Below are 20,000 nucleotides of genomic sequence, written 5' to 3'. Positions count from 1 at the left end.
GTATTATATTACAATTCTCCCACTTCAATATTGTCTATGGTTTTCATGTACAGAATTAGTGTATTTTACTGTCTCATAATACCCTGTCACACCTGGAGCAGGGCTATATGATACACATTTACATGGAGAATTGGTGTTGTTGTCCTTCCTGAGAATTGGTGGTGTTGTCCCCCCCACTATGCCCCACCACCATCCTGAACATACTGTTCATGGAAAAGCTAACAAATATGGACAAACTTAAAGATCTTGTGTTTGGTATCTCTTTTGGAAGGGTGGGGGGTGGGGGTGGGGGTGGATGGTGGAGGGGAGTTCCAGGAACACACTTAATACCCTTTTTCAACGGATGCTCTGCAGATAAAGATGAAACGTACACAGTGGAAGATGCGGTGCAGTGGATTGGGTTTGGACGCTTTCACATGTTTCTCTTCCTTTTCGTTGGTGCAGCAACGGTCAGAGTTTTGAAACATTTCTTGAAATGAAACATATCCTCAAAACACACCCATGCTTCATGCAGAGATTTATCACAGCTGCTCTGAAGATGCGTCACACGCAAGGGCGTACTTTTAGGGGGTGTTATGAATGTCACATGACTACTTTCCTTGACAAGAACATTTATTACTTATGAATGTGTGCATTATGTCGTGGAATTTTGTCTATGAATGTGTTATTTCAATTGCTTGTACAGCTTTAACACCCCTCCTATCATTACGCCACATAAAGAATGTGCCTCCACCCATCCTGTCTCAAATTTCGATCTCAGTTAAAGCAACAACCAATTATTATTGTTCCTGTGTTCTTTTTATCGGAGTAATCATTATTTTTTACATCTCATAGTCATGCATATTTACACGACACACCTTTCACAGTCAACCAGAGACCCCCAAAAGCAAGACATGGCTGCCACCACAAACACTATCGGGGAATTCACTGCAGATTTTGTGGTGTACGTTTCATGTCGTGACGTGGTGAACAGGTCCATCGTGATCAGACGTCGTAGTTCTCAGTGTTTGAAGTTTCGTCTTTGGTTTCCCTTTTAGCCGTCAGCTCGATGGACCCAATGGGGCCTCCTCTTTGTAAACCTCTAGCTGGAGACTAATGCAGTGGTTGTGTATATTATTATCACTGTTTATAATTTCACGTTATTTGTTTGTGTCATGGTGAGCAGCTGGTTGATGCCCTGGAAGTGATGTTGCTGGCTGTAATTTCACCGGTAATTCAGTGCGAGTGGCGTTTGGAACAATGGCAGGTTGCCTTGGTAACAACGGTATGTTGTAGATGGCTGTCAACCTGCATGTGTCTGAGTACACAGCAAATGCATCTCAGGAAGCAATTGGCAAACTCGCGTGTTTATTATTAAAATTATTGAACTTTTATTTATTTTTCAATCATGTGGAGTTGCTCATGGAGGACATATTGGATAAATGCATAAAGGACAATGACGACGTTTGTCCATAAATGGGATTTATACATGAGTTTGTGAGCTTCACGAGGTATTGACCCAGATCATCTTCTTTCGTATGCAGCACAAGGCTGCGCGGTACCATATTTGGCTGAGATTGGCAGACAAGATTCCCATTTAACGTCCATCCGCAGGACGGCACACACACTGATGAATCACCCTGCCTGTGAAACACCGGGATGACGGTGTATAGCTGGGTCGGGATTCAAACCCAGATTAGACAGCTTCGAGGTGAGTGTGCGTACCTCAAGGAGTCTCGGCCATCACCTTTGGCCAGATGAGAATGCCAAACAGGCCAACACAGGTGTGTGCTTGAAATTGATCAATCACCCTCCGATATCCCTTTTGCAATTGTATATAGCTAAAAATATTTCCTGACAAACCATGAATTAATTGGTCTGTCATAGAAAAGCAGCACACACCATTCCTCAGTGGTCCTCAGAACTAAGCTAAATTCATCACAGATGTTAACTACGAAGGAATGGTCTTCACAACTCAGTGAAACTCAGCACAGTTGTTAACCATGTGGAATGGTCCTAATAACTCAGCACAGATGTTAACCATGTGGAATGGTCCTCAGAAATGAGTCGAACTCAGCACAGATGTTAATCGTTCTCAATGTAGTTCCCAGCAGTGGAAGTCTCTCTCTCTCTCTCTCTCTCTCTCTCTCTCTCTCTCTCTCTCTCTCTCTCTCTCTCTCTCTCTCTCTCTCTCTCTCTCTCTCTCTCTCTCTCTCTCTCTCTCTCTCTCTCTCTCTCTCTCTCTCTCTCTCTCTCTCTCTCTCTCTCTCTCTCTCTCTCTCTCTCTCTCTCTCTCTCTCTCTCTCTCTCTCTCTCTCTCTCTCTCTCTCTCTCTCTCTCTCTCTCTCTCTCTCTCTCTCTCTCTCTCTCTCTCTCTCTCTCTCTCTCTCTCTCTCTCTCTCTCTCTCTCTCTCTTTTCTTTTCTTTTCTTTTCTTTTCTTTTCTTTTCTTTTCTTTTCTTTTCTTTTCTTTTCTTTTCTTTTCTTTTCTTTTCTTTTCTTTTCTTTTCTTTTCTTTTCTTTTCTTTTCTTTTCTTTTCTTTTCTTTTCTTTTCTTTTCTTTTCTTTTCTTTTCTTTTCTTTTCTTTTCTTTTCTTTTCTTTTCTTTTCTTTTCTTTTCTTTTCTTTTCTTTTCTTTTCTTTTCTTTTCTTTTCTTTTCTTTTCTTTTCTTTTCTTTTCTTTTCTTTTCTTTTCTTTTCTTTTCTTTTCTTTTCTTTTCTTTTCTTTTCTTTTCTTTTCTTTTCTTTTCTTTTCTTTTCTTTTCTTTTCTTTTCTTTTCTTTTCTTTTCTTTTCTTTTCTTTTCTTTTCTTTTCTTTTCTTTTCTTTTCTTTTCTTTTCTTTTCTTTTCTTTTCTTTTCTTTTCTTTTCTTTTCTTTTCTTTTCTTTTCTTTTCTTTTCTTTTCTTTTCTTTTCTTTTCTTTTCTTTTCTTTTCTTTTCTTTTCTTTTCTTTTCTTTTCTTTTCTTTTCTTTTCTTTTCTTTTCTTTTCTTTTCTTTTCTTTTCTTTTCTTTTCTTTTCTTTTCTGTTCTTTTCTGTTCTGTTCTTTTCTTTTCTTTTCTTTTTTTTTTTTTTTTTTTTTTTTTTTTTTTTTTTTTTTTTTTACACTGGTACTCGTTTTGCCGACCTCGGAAGGATGACAGGCTAAGCCAACCCCACTTGGTATTAATTCAGCTGCCAACGAGGACTCAAACTCAGGACCCGAGGATCCCAAGTCAGCCACCCTGCCCAGGAAGCCAACACCAGGCTGGTTGAGTGTCTGATGTCATTGGAATACAAATTATGCTTGTTGGCTCTGAAACCTTTGAAAAAAGGGAAAGCTTTTTGACTCCCCCTATAATTTTTTATGTTAAACTGTCAGTGTCAGTCAGTGGATCGTTATATACCTTTTGTTCGTCATAGTTACAAGGTTTTTTTTTAAATTTGCACATATCGAACACTCGAGGAAAGATCAACGTCCCTTTACAATAAGTTATAAGGACATTAGTAGGCGATGGACAAATCAACACAGTATTTGGGATTTGAACCTGGGGTACTTGCTAAAATGGGAGAGCCAAAGAGGTTTTATTTGCCCCGATTGTTTAACCAAAACCTTCTCGTTTGAGGTTCTTGTAACTTCAGCAATCGTGGCAAAACAAAGAAAAAGTTTGTTTTGTGAGAACTTCAGGTTTTAATTGGCAGTTCTCAAGTGGCAGCACCAACGACAATCGATCCTCGATTTTTATTGTTCTGCTGGTGGGCTAAATCAAAGATGCCCAGTCGAACCAGTCATTTTGGATCGGTTGTTTTGGATCAGTCTGCTGAATTCATCAGCTTCTGCATGCTTGAAGCGTCTGCCTTACTGTGTGTGGTGCAGGTGGTGTTTTCTGGTTACATGGTCTTCAGCGGGTTGTGGGGTCTTTCTGCTGATCGGTATGGCCGCAAAACGGTGAGCCAGGCATATGTATCCTGTATGCCTTATATGGGGAGTGGAAGGGGAGATCAAAAGTGGTATCCCCCTCATGTAGTACCAACAGTTGAAATCCAAATGTTTGAACATGTTTGAAAGTCTTCATGGAGTGATTGGAGGAGAGGTGTGTGGGGAGGGGAGGGGCAGAGGGGTGGTGAGAGGAGGAGACTGGGGTGGTGAGTGAGAGGAGTGAGAGGGTGAGGAGTAAGGGTTGGTGAGAGGAGGGGACTAGGGTGGTGAGTGAGAGGGTGAGGAGTGAGGGGTGGTGAGAAGAGACGGGTGGTGAGTGAGAGGGTGAGGAGTGAGGGGTGGTGAGAGGACACTGGGGTGGTGAGTGAGAGGAGTGAGAGGGTGAGGAGTAAGGGGTGGTGAGAGGAGGGGACTAGGGTGGTGAGTGAGAGGGTGAGGAGTAAGGGGTGGTGAGAGGAGGGGACTCAGGTGGTGAGTGAGAGGGTGAGGAGTGAGGGGTGGTGAGAAATCAGATTGAAAGGTCAGTCGGTGAGGAGTCGTGAGAGGAGGGGACTGGGGTGGTGAGTGAGAGGGTGAGCAGTGAGAGGTGGTGAGAAATTGGATTGAAAGGTCAGTCGGTGAGGGAGAGGGGAGAGGTAGTCGAGGAGGGGACTGTGATGGGGGAAGGAAGCAGTAATCAGGTTTGAAGGTCAGTATGCATGGCTTGGGGGCAGGACGGAGGGAGGTGGCTGCTGTTCTTCCAAATCAGATCCTTGGGTTAATTCTGGTTGATGTTGTTGTTGTTGTTGTTGTTGGTTTTTCTTGTCATGGCAGGTTCTTTTTCTTGCAACAGCAAGTTCCATCTTTTACTGCTTCCTCACCTCATTTGCACCAAACTTTTTGTGGTTCCTCTTCCTCCGTGGTCTGGTTGGATGTGGGATCAGCGGACAAGTCCAAGGGTGAGAGAGACGGATTACAGTATTTGTTTTTTTTTGTCCACTAATTATTGTTATTGTGGATTGCTGTTGTAAAATTGTCTGTTTTTCAGTTGATATTATTTGTACGTATTTGTGTTTTCTCAAGACGAATGACACAAGTCGATAATTTCATGAAACTCGATGACGAAACGGTGGCTTTTCTATTTTGGGTTCACCAGGAAGATGGACTATTACACCATCATACAGTCACCTGGACCTCATTAAATTGGATTGGATTGGAATCCGTTTCTACAGTGGATTGGAAAATGCAATAATTGGTCTTCAAATTGTTTACTTTATCAGCCTCAGGGTTACCGTTGCTGCGATTACATGTCACTGACAAAATTCTCCCATGCATTCTACTTGAGATCTGACGAGATTTGATGAGAATCTCTCGAAATGCAAAGAAAGATTACAAAGCATTTTTAGAAGAGCATTTGCCATTTATCGTTCATCCTACAACTATATATTATATAACTTTGGTAGAGATCAGGATTGTCCAGAATGATGAAGCCACCAATGAGAGATCTCTGCATAGGCAAGCCTTGAGAGGTGTGGCCAAGCTCAGTATTTTGAGCATCAGCCTTGGAGATGTCTGTGCTTGAACCAACAAGGTGGTGGACTCGTATCAACTTTTTACATATTCCGAACGAACAAGTGATCGCAACATGTAATTGATTTTATTACCAATGGATAGGAGGGTCGGTATGAAACGAATGCCTGTTATTACTTGGCCCATAATTTTTTTTTTTGACAAGTATGTTGATCACCTCCGTTTTTCTTTCGGCTCGGCTCGGGATGTTTGTTTGTTCGTCTGTCCACTCGCCTCCAGCCCAAACCACTCAACCGACTGTTCTGAAATTTACGGAGGTTAATGTCACCAACGCTGCGACGGTCGCGCATTGAAGATTCGTAAAATTCGGTCAACCAAAACGGTCGACATAGGCCAATTGCCCAATTTGAGCCAAATTTTCTAAAAGCCTCAAATTTCATCCGATTGACTTGAAATTTGAATAGGACTTGCATGGCAGGTCAATGAATACCTGTTACTTGGATAATGAACTTGGATAATGTTGGAATAATGAACACCTATTACTTCTGAGGTTAATTTAGGTCAAAAGGTCAACATATGCCATAAGGTCAAGCCAACATAGACCAAATTATTAAATTGTTTCTAAAATTGTCAATTTTCATCCCATTGACTTGAAATTTGAAGACCATTTGCAAATCAAGTCGTTGAATTGAACCACCTTTTAATTTTGAGATCAACGTATGCCAAAAAGGCCAAATTGGGCTAAATTTTCTGAAATCCTCAATTTTCATCCGATTGACTTGAAATTTGAAGACCATTTGCATATCAGGTCACCAAATTCAAACACTAATTAATTTTGAGGTCAACATCAGCCAAAAGGTCAACGTCGGCCGAATTTCTAAAATCTTCAATTTTCATCCAATTGACTTGAAATTTGAAGACCGTTTGCATATCAGGTCACTGAAGTCAAACATGCATTAATTTTGAGATAAACATATGCCAAAAGGTCAAAATTGGCCAAAAGGTTAATTTGGGCCATATTTTCTAAATCCTCAATTTTAATCCAATTAACTTAAAATTTGAAGAGCATTTGCATATCATGTCACTGAATTCAACCACTTATTAATTTTGAGGTAAACATTGGCCAAAAGGTCAAAATAGGCCAATTTGGGCCAAATTTTCGAAAATCATTTTCATGTCGGGTCGCTGAATTCAACCACCAATTAATTTTAAGGTCAAAAGGTCAACACAGGCCTAATTTCTAAAATTGATAGACAGGGCCAAAAACTACATATATATATATATATATATATATATATATATATATATATATATATATATATATATATATATATATATATATATATATATCTCAAAAAGTTGTGGACAAGTTATGACAAAATAAGGTGGATGAGTTGTTTCGGTGACAAGAATAAGCGGATTACATTTTGGTTGGGATACAGCCCCACAGTGCAATACAAAACGTGACCTGTTCCATCTGGCAGAGGTATGCGCTCTTCCGATTGCCATTATACAGTACTTTGTGTTGTTTTGCCAAGTGTCGCTCTATGAGTGATTTTTTTTTATTTTATTTCTCACTAAATGTAATTCCAATTACAGGGAATATGTATCCATCTTGATGGCAAATATGAAGTTATTTTTCCATGTTGTCTCCATCACCTGCAATGCACTTGAATGAGCACATCAATCAGGCTCTTGTTTTCCGGTGTCATTGTGGTTGTGGGCCGATAACTTTGATGCTTGCCGTCTATCGGATTCCCCTCTCTTAAAGTGCTTTGCCCAATGTCTACCAATGCTCACATCAATGGTCGTGTCGCAATACACATTCTTTAAATGCCGATGAATATCCACTGGAGGAACCTCCTCAAATAGAATAAATTCAGCAACTCTTCTTCATAGGGCAGCCATTTTCAAAATGTGGTGTGATCTTGTCACATGACTGATCACAGTGCTACGCAACTTAAAATTGTCAGGAGATACAAACCTTTCATTGTGATCTCGTGTAGCTTTCCGACGATGCTTTGATTACGAACTGAAAAATAAGAGGCGTTACTTTTGTACCGACCCTCATAAATAATTATCCTCAATGCTGAAAAACAATCCACTACGTAATGAGTCTGGGTAAAAATGAATATAAATGCCCTTCGAGAGACACTGATCTCTCTTTGTAATGCTCGCTCGCCATAACAACATAATGAATGGGAGACATCCCCTCCTCCCCCCCCCCTTTTAATTGGCCAAATAAATTGTCAGCCAGTCATCCAATTTGGACCAGGAAGTCATTTTTGTACTTGTACTGGATGAACCATAGCAGTCAGAGCACGTCGTGTTCTGACGATCCAGAAGATCAACAACAGTCCAAGCTGGCACAAGAATTGCAAGTTAAAATGGGTTTGTTCCTGCAAAATGTTGAATGTGGATAACTTTATTTTCTCCATTGTTGTTTCATAATAATAAAGTATTATAACAGAGTCTGGTTTTATGGTATTATATCATTATGGTATTGTATTAGAACAGTCTGGTTAAAAGGAAAACCTTCCGACTGTACGAGGCAGGGGAGCACATTTGCCTTTGAGCCATTTTGTCTGTAATCGATTCTCCAATTGACTATAAACTATCACCCTGGTATTCCAGGATGATGAAGGTGTGCACTGATGAAGGTGTGTACCTGATATTCTTTTGGTGTCCTTGACCTACTTTTTTCATATTGTGACCTTATTAACAAAAACACTTTTTATCATAACTTGAATCATTTTTCCTCTCGTTTTCATGATGTGGTGTTTTATTGATAGATTGCAGATGTGGACACCTTTTTTTTTATTTACACCCTATTCCTAAATGTTGAAGATCAATGTCGTATGGTAGTCCAAAAAAAACATATGGCTATCATTGGATCACGGGCCAAGGGTAAGTAACGGGTGATTGCCATGGGTAAGCCTCCCTGTTGAGGGAGGCTTACACTTGGCTTGCACTTTGTGATCGCAGATACCTAGTTTGTCATTGTGATTTCATTGTGGGGAGGGTGGGGGGGGTTGTTGCGGGGGGAAGATACATGGTAGCCCTGGCCCTTGGGTTAATGTACTCCCTTGTTTACAACACTCAACTTCAGTAGATTACTCACACATATCAGTGCATTTGCAGCGAATTTAATACCTTTTCATTGTCTTCCTCATTCTTTCCTCCACGTGCAGCAAGTGGTTTCTGGTTTGCATCATTGCTGGGAGTGTGGCTGTGGCCTTGATGCTGTGCCTCCTGTATGTTGGGGCAAGAATTTGTGGGTTTTTTCAGTTACCGGTGATAATTCACCTCCTCTTTGCGGAAGACACAGTGGGATCTTTAAGATCCACCAACTAATGCTGGCAGATGGGACACCCAGTTTAACGTCCATCCGAGGGACAGCACACACGTTGTGCCTCAGCGTACCTGGGAAATACTGGGATGACTGTTTGTAGCTGAGCCAAGATTCAAAACCAGGCTAAGCAGTTCAGAGGCGAGTGTGCATACCTCGAGATTCTAAACTGTCCTGCTTGTCTTTGATAGAGTTCATTAAAGTTGATCCAGGTTTATTTTACTTTTTTTTCTGACCTTGTTTGAAGGTATGTTTTGAAAAGCCTTGGCGTTTCTTGGAGTAATTAGAGAGTATCTCGTTTGGAGAACTTTTTAATTCTCCTTGTAAACACTTACCAAGGATGTAATCTGTGAAAATATCACGTGTAGAATGTTCATTATTATCTCTGCCACCGAAGGTGAAGGAGGTTATGTTTTCACCCCTTTCTGTCTTTTTGTTTGTCTGTCTGTCTGTCTGTCTGTCTGTCTGTCTGTCTGTTTGTCTGTTTGTGTCCAGGATATCTCAAAAAGTTGTGGACGATCCGGATGAAATTTTGTAGACAGGTTGGGGGTGTGACAAGGACCAACTGATTAGATTTTGGTGAAGATCCATATCCAGATCTGATAATTATTTAAGTGATTATTCACCATTGAGAGATAGGGCTAAACTAATATATAACACGATATCTAAAAAAAGTTGTGGACAGATTCGGATGAAACCTGGTGGACAGGTTGGGTGTGTGACAAGGAAGAAATGATTCAATTTTGATGAAGATCCGGATCTGGATACGAGATTTGTTTAATTTTTAAAGTGATTCTTCACCATTGAGAGATTGGGCCAAAAACTATATCTCGCATGATATTTCAAAAATGTATTGGGCCAGATATGTTCTTGTGGATCAGGCATTATGTGGCGGAGGGATGTGCAACACCGAGTGCCCTTCTAGTTCATCCTGCATTTCAATGTGAGTTTCAGCATTAATACTTTTGCAGATATTCCTACTATTATTATTATTATTATTATTATCATTGTTATTATTTCGTTATCATTATTTTGACAAAAAGTAGTTCAATATGCTGGTAATTCCATGTTTTAGATTTTTTTTCTCCCACAAGCAATATATTTCAGTTCTCACCTTTGAGTGCAAATGCAAAATGTTAATCAAAAAAATTTGTCTTTTATTTTTAATGCAGGTTTGTGATCTTATCAGAGTTCTTGCCATCAAAGTATAGGGGACGGATTCTCCCTCTAAGCGGGGTACGTGCACTTGTACCAAGCAGCGGTCATTACCGTACGATGTGACATCAGCATGTGCAGCCATTGTCTGGTATTCATAACTGACGTCATGTGAAATGGTGCCTTGTTCTCTCTCACCTTTTGAGGATACTTCCATCATCTGATCTGATACAGATGTAGAAAAAAATACATGTATAAGCCATGGCAATTTTATATGTTTTATATATATATATATATATATATAGTTAAACTTCCTCCAATGCGGGGGATACATTCTGGGATAACCTCATGTTGGAGACATTATACAATGAATGGGGAAATTGAGGATATGTTCCAGGCTCCCAAAAAACTGACCCTAAAACAGCCTTTCTTGCTTTTATTTATATTTTTACATGTTTCTTTGTTTGCAATGGTGCAACATTATTAAATATAAGTGTTAGTATCATCATAGTACTGTATTATTGCAAAATGTCTCACTTTATTGTGAGGTGGTTGTTTGGGTGATTATTTGCTGGTGGATGGTGTTGAAGTGCTGGTGGAAGGGGGTGAAGTGCTGGTGGAAGGGGGTGAAGTGCTGGTGGAAGGGGTTGAAGTGCTGGTGCAAGGGGTTGAAGTGCTGGTGCAAGGGGTTGAAGTGCTGGTGCAAGGGGTTGAAGTGCTGGTGGAAGGGGTTGAGGTGCTGGTGCAAGGGGTTGAAGTGCTGGTGTAAGGGGTTGAAGTGCTGGTGCAAGGGGGTGAAGTGCTGGTGGAAGGGGTTGAAGTGCTGGTGCAAGGGGTTGAGGTGCTGGTGCAAGGGGTTGAAGTGCTGGTGCAAGGGGTTGAAGTGCTGGTGCAAGGGGTTGAAGTGCTGGTGCAAGGGGTTGAAGTGCTGGTGCAAGGGGTTGAAGTGCTGGTGCAAGGGGTTGAAGTGCTGGTGCAAGGGGTTGAAGTGCTGCTGGTAGCTGTTGAAGGAGGCCAAAAGAATTGTGTTGCAGGCATCTGCTTTGCCTTCTGTTTTAACTCCCAGTGAAGTTTTGTAGAGGGATTTTAAGCTGACTCTATGGACCACTTGAACTTCAGACCTCTTAATTTATGTAAATTCGAACTGCGATCTCCTGGTGACTCCTGTCATCGTATGCATAAATTAAATATTAATTAACTATTGTTCACACAAGGGGGTCTTTTTAGCCTTGTATTTCACCTATGAAGACCTCCCTTGTGTGGACAGGGGTTAAGTGAAGTACAGTACAGTAACAAGGAATACGAATAATATATATATATATATATATATATATATATATATATATATATATATATATATATATATATATATATTTGGGAAAACACCAGCCATGATCGCGTAAATGTGAAACACACCCGAGCAGTACAGGAAATGGGGGTTTGAAGCCACCTTGTGCTTAGAGGGCTCCAGAGCTCTGGGAATGCTCCCAGACCCATACCTTTTGAGATTAATATCGGCATCTTGAGGTAATAGAGGTCTGACTTGAACCACCGAGATTTCCATTTCGACATTGGTATTTTCCTTAGTATACCCATTTTAGCTCCGGCTCCACTGGCTGCACAGGTTCGACAGAAACCTAATGGTCACTGCCAAGGCCGCCATGGAGGACGAGGTCGAGAGAGCACTGAGGGTCGTGAGGGACCGGAATGGCGACAACACCACCAGCTCCGATGACAGCAGCATACATGACGAGCTCTTCGTTGGGTGGACGGCCGCTGGCTCGCGTACCAGTGTCAAACAGAAGGCCAAGAAACTTGTCGACACCTGGCTGGACATTGATGGGAAGGAGGGCATGGTCGACTCTGACTTCATGGGGGAGGAGATCCTCACCAACCTCTTCCTGAAGTACAACACCCCAATTCTGTCCTATGTTGAAGTTGAAATTAATATATCCTATGCACCAGACATCTCCATCTCCAAGCCGCCACCGGAGAAAGAGGATGGCTAGTCATTCAGGATGAATTCCATCGAATTATTGCCTCCAAAAACTTTCTCGGCGAACTCAACTCCCTTGTCCGGCGAGTTCAGGTAAAGTTGGGACTCAGCAGTGTTGGGCACCGATAACCAAAAAGTTAACTTCGATAACGATAATCCGATAACCCCAATTTTTAAGTCCGATAACGATAATCCGGTAATTATTATACAAAGTTATCGGAAGTTAATGATAATCCGATAACGATAACTACTTTTTAACAGAAATTCAAAAAAACAAAGAAAAAGCTTCAAAACCCAAAGAAAAGGCTTATTTATGCTAAACCCAATAATAAAATAAGCATTATGCGTCTTTTTAGAGTCTATGACACTATGTGCTGGTTGCCCTTGAGGAAGACCAACTTCTCAAAGTTAGGCCCAGCTAACAGTCTTGACCTCTTGGGCCTCAGGATGTCCTTGCCGAGAGAGAATAGCCATTCCACTGCGGCAGAGGACGGAATTGGGGTGTTGTACTTCAGGAAGAGGTTGGTGAGGATCTCCTCCCCCATGAAGTCAGAGTCGACCATGCCCTCCTTCCCATCAATGTCCAGCCAGGTGTCGACAAGTTTCTTGGCCTTCTGTTTGACACTGGTACGTGAGCCAGCGGCCGTCCACCCAACGAAGAGCTCGTCATGCATGCTGCTGTCGTCGGAGCTGGTGGTGTTGTCGCCATTCCGGTCCCTCACGACCCTCAGTGCTCTCTCGACCTCGTCCTCCATGGCAGCCTTGACAGTGACCATGAGGTTTCTGTCGAACCTGTGCAGCCAGTGGAGCCGGAGCTCACCTTAACAGTCTACAACCATGGAGCAGGTGTGCCATGGTTGTAGACTGTAGTCTTGCAAGTTGCAAAGAATGCTTGGTAACTGGTAAGCAAGAACTGAACGCTGTCAAGTTGACGATGTTACTGAAGAATCTGAAAAACAAGGACAAATTTGTCCAAGAGCCGTGTCATTCCACCAGTCAACAAGAAGAAGAACAACGCGGAGCTCTCTTAGAGCCCCTGTTCGCAATGCGACGTGGATAGGTTTTGGCTTTACAAGAAGAAATAGAATAAGAAGAACAACAACAACAACAACGCGGAGCTCTCTTAGAGCCAGTGTTCGCAACACGACATGGATAGGTTTTGTCTTTACCAGAAGAAGAAGAAGAAGAAGAAGAAGAACAACAACAACAACAACAACAATGTGGAGCTCTCTTAGAGCCAGCGTTCGCTGCGCGAGACGCTGCTAATAAAAAGTAAAACGATAAAAATGTTATCGGACAAAAAATTAACGGACAGTATCGGACTAAAAAAAATCGAGTTATCGGAAGTTAACTGGTCCGATAACGAAAAATGGAAGTTAACTTCCAATAATAGTCCGATAAAAAAGTTAACTTCGATAATTATCTGTTATCGGATTATCGCTTTTGTGCCCAACACTGGGACTCAGTGACCATCACCGACTGAAAGGGACCGTGCTCCTCGACCAATACATCAGGCACGGCATTGATTGTGTCGTTAAGACCATCAAGCACTCCATCGTGACCATTGGAGAGAAGTACAACATCGTTTAGACTATCACGTCAAGATGTTGGTTAATGCCAATACTTCAAAGTTGACCCACGCCGAGTGCAGAAAGGTGCGAGAGTTGATAGGAACCGTCTTCGATAAAGCACAGTTATACTACCAAGAGGGGCAGAAGGTCAAATCGGGATCGTTCAACCCGAATCACCACTTTCAGTTCTGGATGGACCGCATCTTAGCCTGAGAGCTGGAAGAGAAGCTTGGAGAAAAAGATGACCCTGATAATACTTATGGAGAAAAACACCTGGAGCAACTCCGGGAAATCATTCAGCGCCTACTCACAGTTGATGACATCCAAGAAATGCTGAAAGAAATCTGGCAAATGGATCTGAATAAAAACTCCCCTCTTATTATGCGATGTCTCACAGGAATTGCCCCCCCCCCCTGCAGCTTCCTGAATTGATCTCCCAACAGGCAAAAAATCTTTTCACGGAAGCCATTAAAATTTCAGACTGGGTTCAACCCAGCAGGTGGATGAACTGTCATTATTACCCTTACGACATATTCAAGATCCTTGATGCAATTCTTCCCGAAGATACAGAAGAAGTGAAGGAGCTCCGACAGGTCCTCTACTACATACACATGCAGGGAAGGGTTACCCTTGAAAAATGTGACAGGGAGTGGGGAAAAAATTGTTTAGAGCTTCGTGAGATGGAGTGGACTGCCAGTAACCGGGCAAAAAGCCCAGCGACACCGGGTAAAAGCCCAGAGGCACCGGCCGCTCTAATTCTCATGGCCGTCAAAGGTGGCAACTGGATCATACTCTGTCGCAAAGTTGGTTTGCTGTAATTATTGAGCACAAAACCAACCCAATATTTCTTCACCATACAGATCATGTAATTTATATGTCCAGGGTACTGTGTCGAGCACATCAACAATTTTAAATAACCCATTCGCCCATCTCTTAGTATACGCCTTCTCAAAATGTGATTTCCATCGGCGTATTCATACGATATCGCCAACTCCAAACTTTAGTTTCCTCAGATTAATTTCTTGTTCATATTCTAATTTTGTGAATGTTTCTGAGTCTGAGGGTTTCGATTTTGTTCTTGAGTGAACTGTCATTGTAAGCATCTACAACATCTTGTATGATAGAACACCATTTCTTATGGCCGAGGTGAGTAAACTTTTTGTACAATCTCTCCTTCAAAATGCGATTAAAATGCTCAATGACAACAGCCTTTCCTTCATTAAAGGCACTGTACAATGTAATAGCATGGACCTTCAGAAAATCCATAAACATTCTATTACAGAACTCTGTGCCCTCATCAGTTCATAATTTCTTTGGCTTCCTTTTACTATTACGAAATATCCCGTTGAAGGCTAACATCAGAATACTTCCCATTTTGTTTTTCAAAGGAACAACCCACGCAGTTCTACTCCTCAACTAAATAATGGTAAAAGCATACTTGTATCCTGTGTCATTATTAAGTTCAATCAAGTCAGCGGACCAAATGTAATCAACCTCTTTGGAATAAACTTTCCTTCTTTTAAACTTTGTAATCATCGGTATGTAATTCATAGGCTAATTGCTCTTCAGGCATAATGGCGTCATTTTTGTTTTGCTAAAAAAAAAAAAATTCCCTAAAATTATTTTAAAAATTAAAAAATATTTTCCACTAAACTGGAAACACCAAGTCCCAACCACAATTTAGCACTTATCATCTTCTTCACGATAAATCGATCAACTTTCTCTCTCAACATTGGATTTCATATGAGAGACAAATGATACAACATTTCTCTATCAGCTTCGTGTTTCTCATCCAAAGTAGTGCTATTCCCACAATCAATATCGTGCTTCATACACACTTCATCGACCCAATTTAGAGGTTTAGACCAAAGTTTAGGATTGCCAGCTTCATCTCATCTCATCTCATCTCTTATCCAGGTTTGTGCCAGGACCACAGAACGAATACCCTGGTTAGTGGTAGATGTAATTCCCCAGGAATCCTAGTCGTTGTAAATTTTCTCCCTGATATAAACTTCTGTATATCTCCTCCACTTTTCTCCTTCGAAATGAATTGACTATTTTGAGTTATACACACCGTACATATCCCTTTCTGTATAACTCTATTATTTTTACTTGTTATAATAGAGATATCTCGGTTTTCTTTTTGCACTTGGCACAATGAATCATTCTATTTTAACTCATACAGGTTATAAGAAGCTTTTTTGCTTTCAACATAAACATTTGGATCCTCACTTTGCAAAAGCGGATAATACGAAGTAGCTTCTTCATACTTTCCTCCATAAAGGCTTACAATACTAATTACTCAAATAATTTTCTTCTCTCATTTTTTTAGGATTAAGTTTAACAAATGCCGAAATCGTATCTACATCTTCTCCACCAGTTATTTCCTCCACCTATTTAGCAAACTCTTCTCTCAGCTTTCCTCATCTCAAAGTTTTCTCTCCTTTACTTAAATCACTCATTATAATTGCTCTCTGTACCTTTGAACGTTCTAGGTCTAATTTATTTACCCTTTCATAAAGTTCATCAGCATTTAATGTCTTGTTCTCCTTTTCTTCTATCTCATTCCCAACCCCATCCTCATCAACAACCCTTTTAACCTTTGAACCATCTCCCCATAGAATATTATACATATATTCATCAGGATTTGACAATATTTCTGTGTCTGTAATTATTTTCTTTAGAATTGGGAACCAGTAACATTTATTCACTGTTTCTAAAAGAGCTCTTTGTTTTGCAAATTTTAATACCTTTTATTTATTTAATATTCTCATTAAATCTATATTTGTATGTTGAGCCACATCAGTGTAAAACCACCTACTCTACGAATTGAAAATTTCCTATTCTCATGTTGTGGATTATATTTCTTAAAATGACGAGTGCCTTTTGCTCGCAAGTATCCTTGAATACAAAAATGATAATTTTCTCGAAGTGGGCCTCTCACTCAATCACCGCAGGTTGGTCGGTGGTCTTTCTGTCTTCTACCGACTCCTCTCCAGCCTTGCCCCCCCTGCTCTCTCTGCGATTTGTCCCAACCACATTTCCACAGGGTGCTCAAGGTCCGCCAACAACCCCCTTCTGGTAAAACTACCAAAATCACGAATCACTGCTCATCTTCACTCTTTCATTCCTCTTTTTTTCCCGCCTTTGGAATAAACTTCCTCACTCTATTCTTTCCCATTCTTCCCTCCAGGCTTTCAAAACAGCTGTTCACCACCACCTCTTATCTTCCCCCATCCAAATCCTCGATCTTTTCTACCCCCGATAATCCACCCAAGCCCACTTCCTTCAATTCTCCTGCTTTCCTTCCTGAAAGTCCCTGTAATGTCCATCTTCTCCTCGCCATGTTCCCCGTCCCATCCCCATCCCTCTCCCTTCCACAGTTCACCTGTGTCTGTTCCCCAATGTTTTGTCCCTTCCACTCCCGCCCCTCTTGTCTCATGCCTCCTTGCTGTGAGTTGTGTGTTAGCTCTCATACGAGCCTCGACCAAGGTATACAAAAAAAAAAAAAAAAAAGTGTTTCCTCGCTTCCTGCTATTTCATTCTTTTGAAATATATGAAATATTAAGATGAAAACATGCAACCTCACCCCATCTTCCCATCGTCATATCGGTTTGAAAACCCTTACTTATTACAAACAACTGTGTTTCTCTTGAATTCATAATATAAACCATAGCGAGGCTTTCATAGACTTTTTTTTTGTCTCATCAAAATCTTTTATTCGTTGTTTGCTAATTGTGCTTCCCCAAATCTCATTGGCTCTGCTGAGCGGATAATAGTCTTCTTTGCGAGAATGTTTCAATTGTTCAAGGTCTTGTAGGTTTATTGAAAATGACCAATTATACCCTAAATCAGGCAAATCATATCCCCAAGATGCTACTCTCATATGGACGACACAACGTTGTTTGAAAACTTCTGTTTTTATTAGAACGTTAAACAACGTAGTACTCAGCATTTCTATTGCTATTGCTATTTCTATATTTTTTTTGAATAAATAGCCGTTTTGCTTATGGCGAGGTGTTGTGCCAAATCATTTAATCTCACCAAGTCGTTATCATCTGTAGGACTCGGGTAATTGTTTAATTTATAAGAATTCCCCATATTGATGTTCTGCATAATATGACATTTCTGGCATGCTGCCTGTGCTTTTGTGTATTCATTGGACATGTCAATATCCAACTCTTGCGACACACCGAAGGTAGATCCATTCTTTCCAATATACGTCGCCTTTATATTCATAGCTGATTAAAAATGGTGCCATAAAAATCCCTGTTGTTGTTCAGAAGAAACAACACATACAAGCACAATTATCCGCAACATTTCAAATTGATGGCTTGTTTTTGAAACGTCGGAAAAACACCTTTCCTAAAAAATTTTACAACTTAAATAGGTGGTGGGAGATCATAAATGTCAAAGTAATATTTAGCAGTCTTATGAAAAACAAATACCCAATGAGAACCATTCCCACGACCATCTTCTAAATTCATAATAACATTCTTGGTATCTTTGGGCAAACTTAATAATTCGTCTCATGCCAATTACTCCATCAATTTTCAGCCTTTTGGAATATTTTTGAAGTTCTACATTTGAGGTTGTATTTTTCCAAAATTCATTATACCACTCGCTGATACTCATGCTTATTTATAAAAAAAAGACACAATCCATTACCTCTTTTTGTAACTTTAACACCAGCTTGTGCAATAGAAGAAAGCATATCTCCAACTAACAATGTAGCTTTATCTGGAAGACTTTCAAGCTTTTGAGCAAAATCTACAATCACACCGCTACCCGCAGCAATTTGTTTCTCAATCTCTCTGTTATGGCTTTCCAGCTCTTTTTGAGCATGTAGTTGAGCTTTCCTTTCGTTAGAAATTTTTATCGTCGATGAAATCCCACCCGTCAAGGCTCCAGCAGCACCAAGACCCGCTAGTAAAAGGGGAAGGGATATAATAAATCCTCCACTCTTCTCCCTTATCAAATGTTTCTTCAACATAGGTTTTGTTATTTTTACTTGCAGCCGACCAGTTTCATATAAGGTTTCCACTTGTTCTCTCTTAAGTAAAACATCAATTTTTACAGCCCCTTTTCTTTGAATTGTATTAACATTGATAGAACAAGGTTTTAGATTTTGAAGGCATAATTTTAGTTTTTCGAAGTGGCTTTTATTAACATAGACTCCCGTTGGCACTTTGCCACTCTTCATCTTGTGAAATTGCCAATAAACAATTAAGTAATATTAACCGTCGCACCATTTTCTGCATTAATTGCCATTTCAGTTTTTTCCAAAAGCAAACAATATGTATCAACTTCTTTGCTCTCTTCTCTTTCAATGTACAGGGAAGTATCTACTCTATTGGACTTTATAGTTTCCTTTTGAGAACTCAGGTCAATCGCATAGATTGTGGAAAGCTTTTTAAACGCAACCATATCAAAAATGGGCTCTGTAATACCATTACTCACACACCTTTTGGTAATACTTGTCGGCTTCCGCACAATCATTGTTATCCCAATCAATTTCCAATCTATCTCGTGAGTAAAATTCCCCATCCAGAGAAACTCAAAGTTGTTTCACCTTGGCATTTGCAGTCAACGCATTGTTCTTGTCAGTCATGGTATTTCCATCTGGTTCCTTAAATATGAGCCACAAGTATCACGGCTTTCCTTCCAGAACACCCAAATTACAAGTGGAGGTAGTTTGGTTCAGTTTAACGTGTTGGCATCTCCTTTTCAGGTATGATACATTCAGCGGCTTCTTTGAGTTAAGTCTTGCATTCAACATCTCCTCTGTTTTCAGATTCGTAGTGTATTCACTGATATACCAACACAGTTCATTCATAATGAATTTATTGTTTTCATCGAAAGCATTAGCAACACCAAAAAGCACTCTGTTTTCATTGTTATTCCTCTGTCATTTAAATCTTATTTTAAGTCCAAACAGAACTTTATCATGATCACAGAATCCAAACATCCCTTTCAGAGGAACTGCCATGGTAAAACTATTCTCTGCTTTTCATTCATCATTAAACATTGACTTTCTTTGATTATAGCCCGGGTCAGTGTTTGTTCCCGTCACCATATCAGGGATAAAACCTTCAACAACCACCTTACCCATTCTTTCACGAGACGAATATAGGGTAAATTTCATCATTTCTGATGTAGCAGAGACATAATCAACCGCTTCAATTTCTTGTGTTCCAATATACAAACGAACCCGTCAAACATTTTCCAGAAGAAATAATTTACATGTGTGGCGTTTGTGCTTTGAGCAGCCTTAGTGAATGTAAATTTACACAACAAGAAACTATCGGCTAGATTCAAGTAAGTTTGTTGATTATTTATTTCAAAACTTTTTGTTCCATTTGTATTCCTGTCTGTTCCTGTGATGGCATTTACCTTGAAGTGGTCTTCCTTTTTAGTAGAGTTTGAGATGATGATGATATCATCCAAATTGTACATACTATGAATTGCTTCCATACTTGTTTATATTTAGTAACAAGCTGAAGTACCCGGTAATACCCGGGAAA

General features: G+C 40.3%; 1 protein-coding gene across 14 annotated transcripts in view; it reads left to right on the top strand.

The window, feature by feature from the left end:
- SVOPL (SVOP like) overlaps positions 1–20,000 on the top strand; it is a 181,371-nt gene that overhangs the window by 71,120 nt on the left and 90,251 nt on the right. For all 14 annotated transcript variants that reach the window (XR_015059354.1, XR_015059353.1, XR_015059358.1 and 11 more), the window contains 5 exons: positions 355–449; positions 1,166–1,264; positions 3,834–3,905; positions 4,710–4,834; positions 9,927–9,990. Coding sequence is in view for 10 of the 14 variants with exons in the window: in XM_085885764.1 (XP_085741890.1) it covers positions 355–449; positions 1,166–1,264; positions 3,834–3,905; positions 4,710–4,834; positions 9,927–9,990 (455 nt within the window). In the remaining 4 variants the exon portion in view is untranslated. The remainder of the gene's footprint in view (positions 1–354; positions 450–1,165; positions 1,265–3,833; positions 3,906–4,709; positions 4,835–9,926; positions 9,991–20,000) is intronic.

This window comes from Eptatretus burgeri, chromosome 6, assembly GCF_056783735.1.
Source record: "Eptatretus burgeri isolate ZD-2024b chromosome 6, Ebu_testis_v1, whole genome shotgun sequence".
Classification (NCBI taxonomy): domain Eukaryota; kingdom Metazoa; phylum Chordata; class Myxini; order Myxiniformes; family Myxinidae; genus Eptatretus; species Eptatretus burgeri.
Note: the sequence above shows the minus strand (reverse complement) of the source record. Positions and strands in the feature narration are given on the sequence as shown.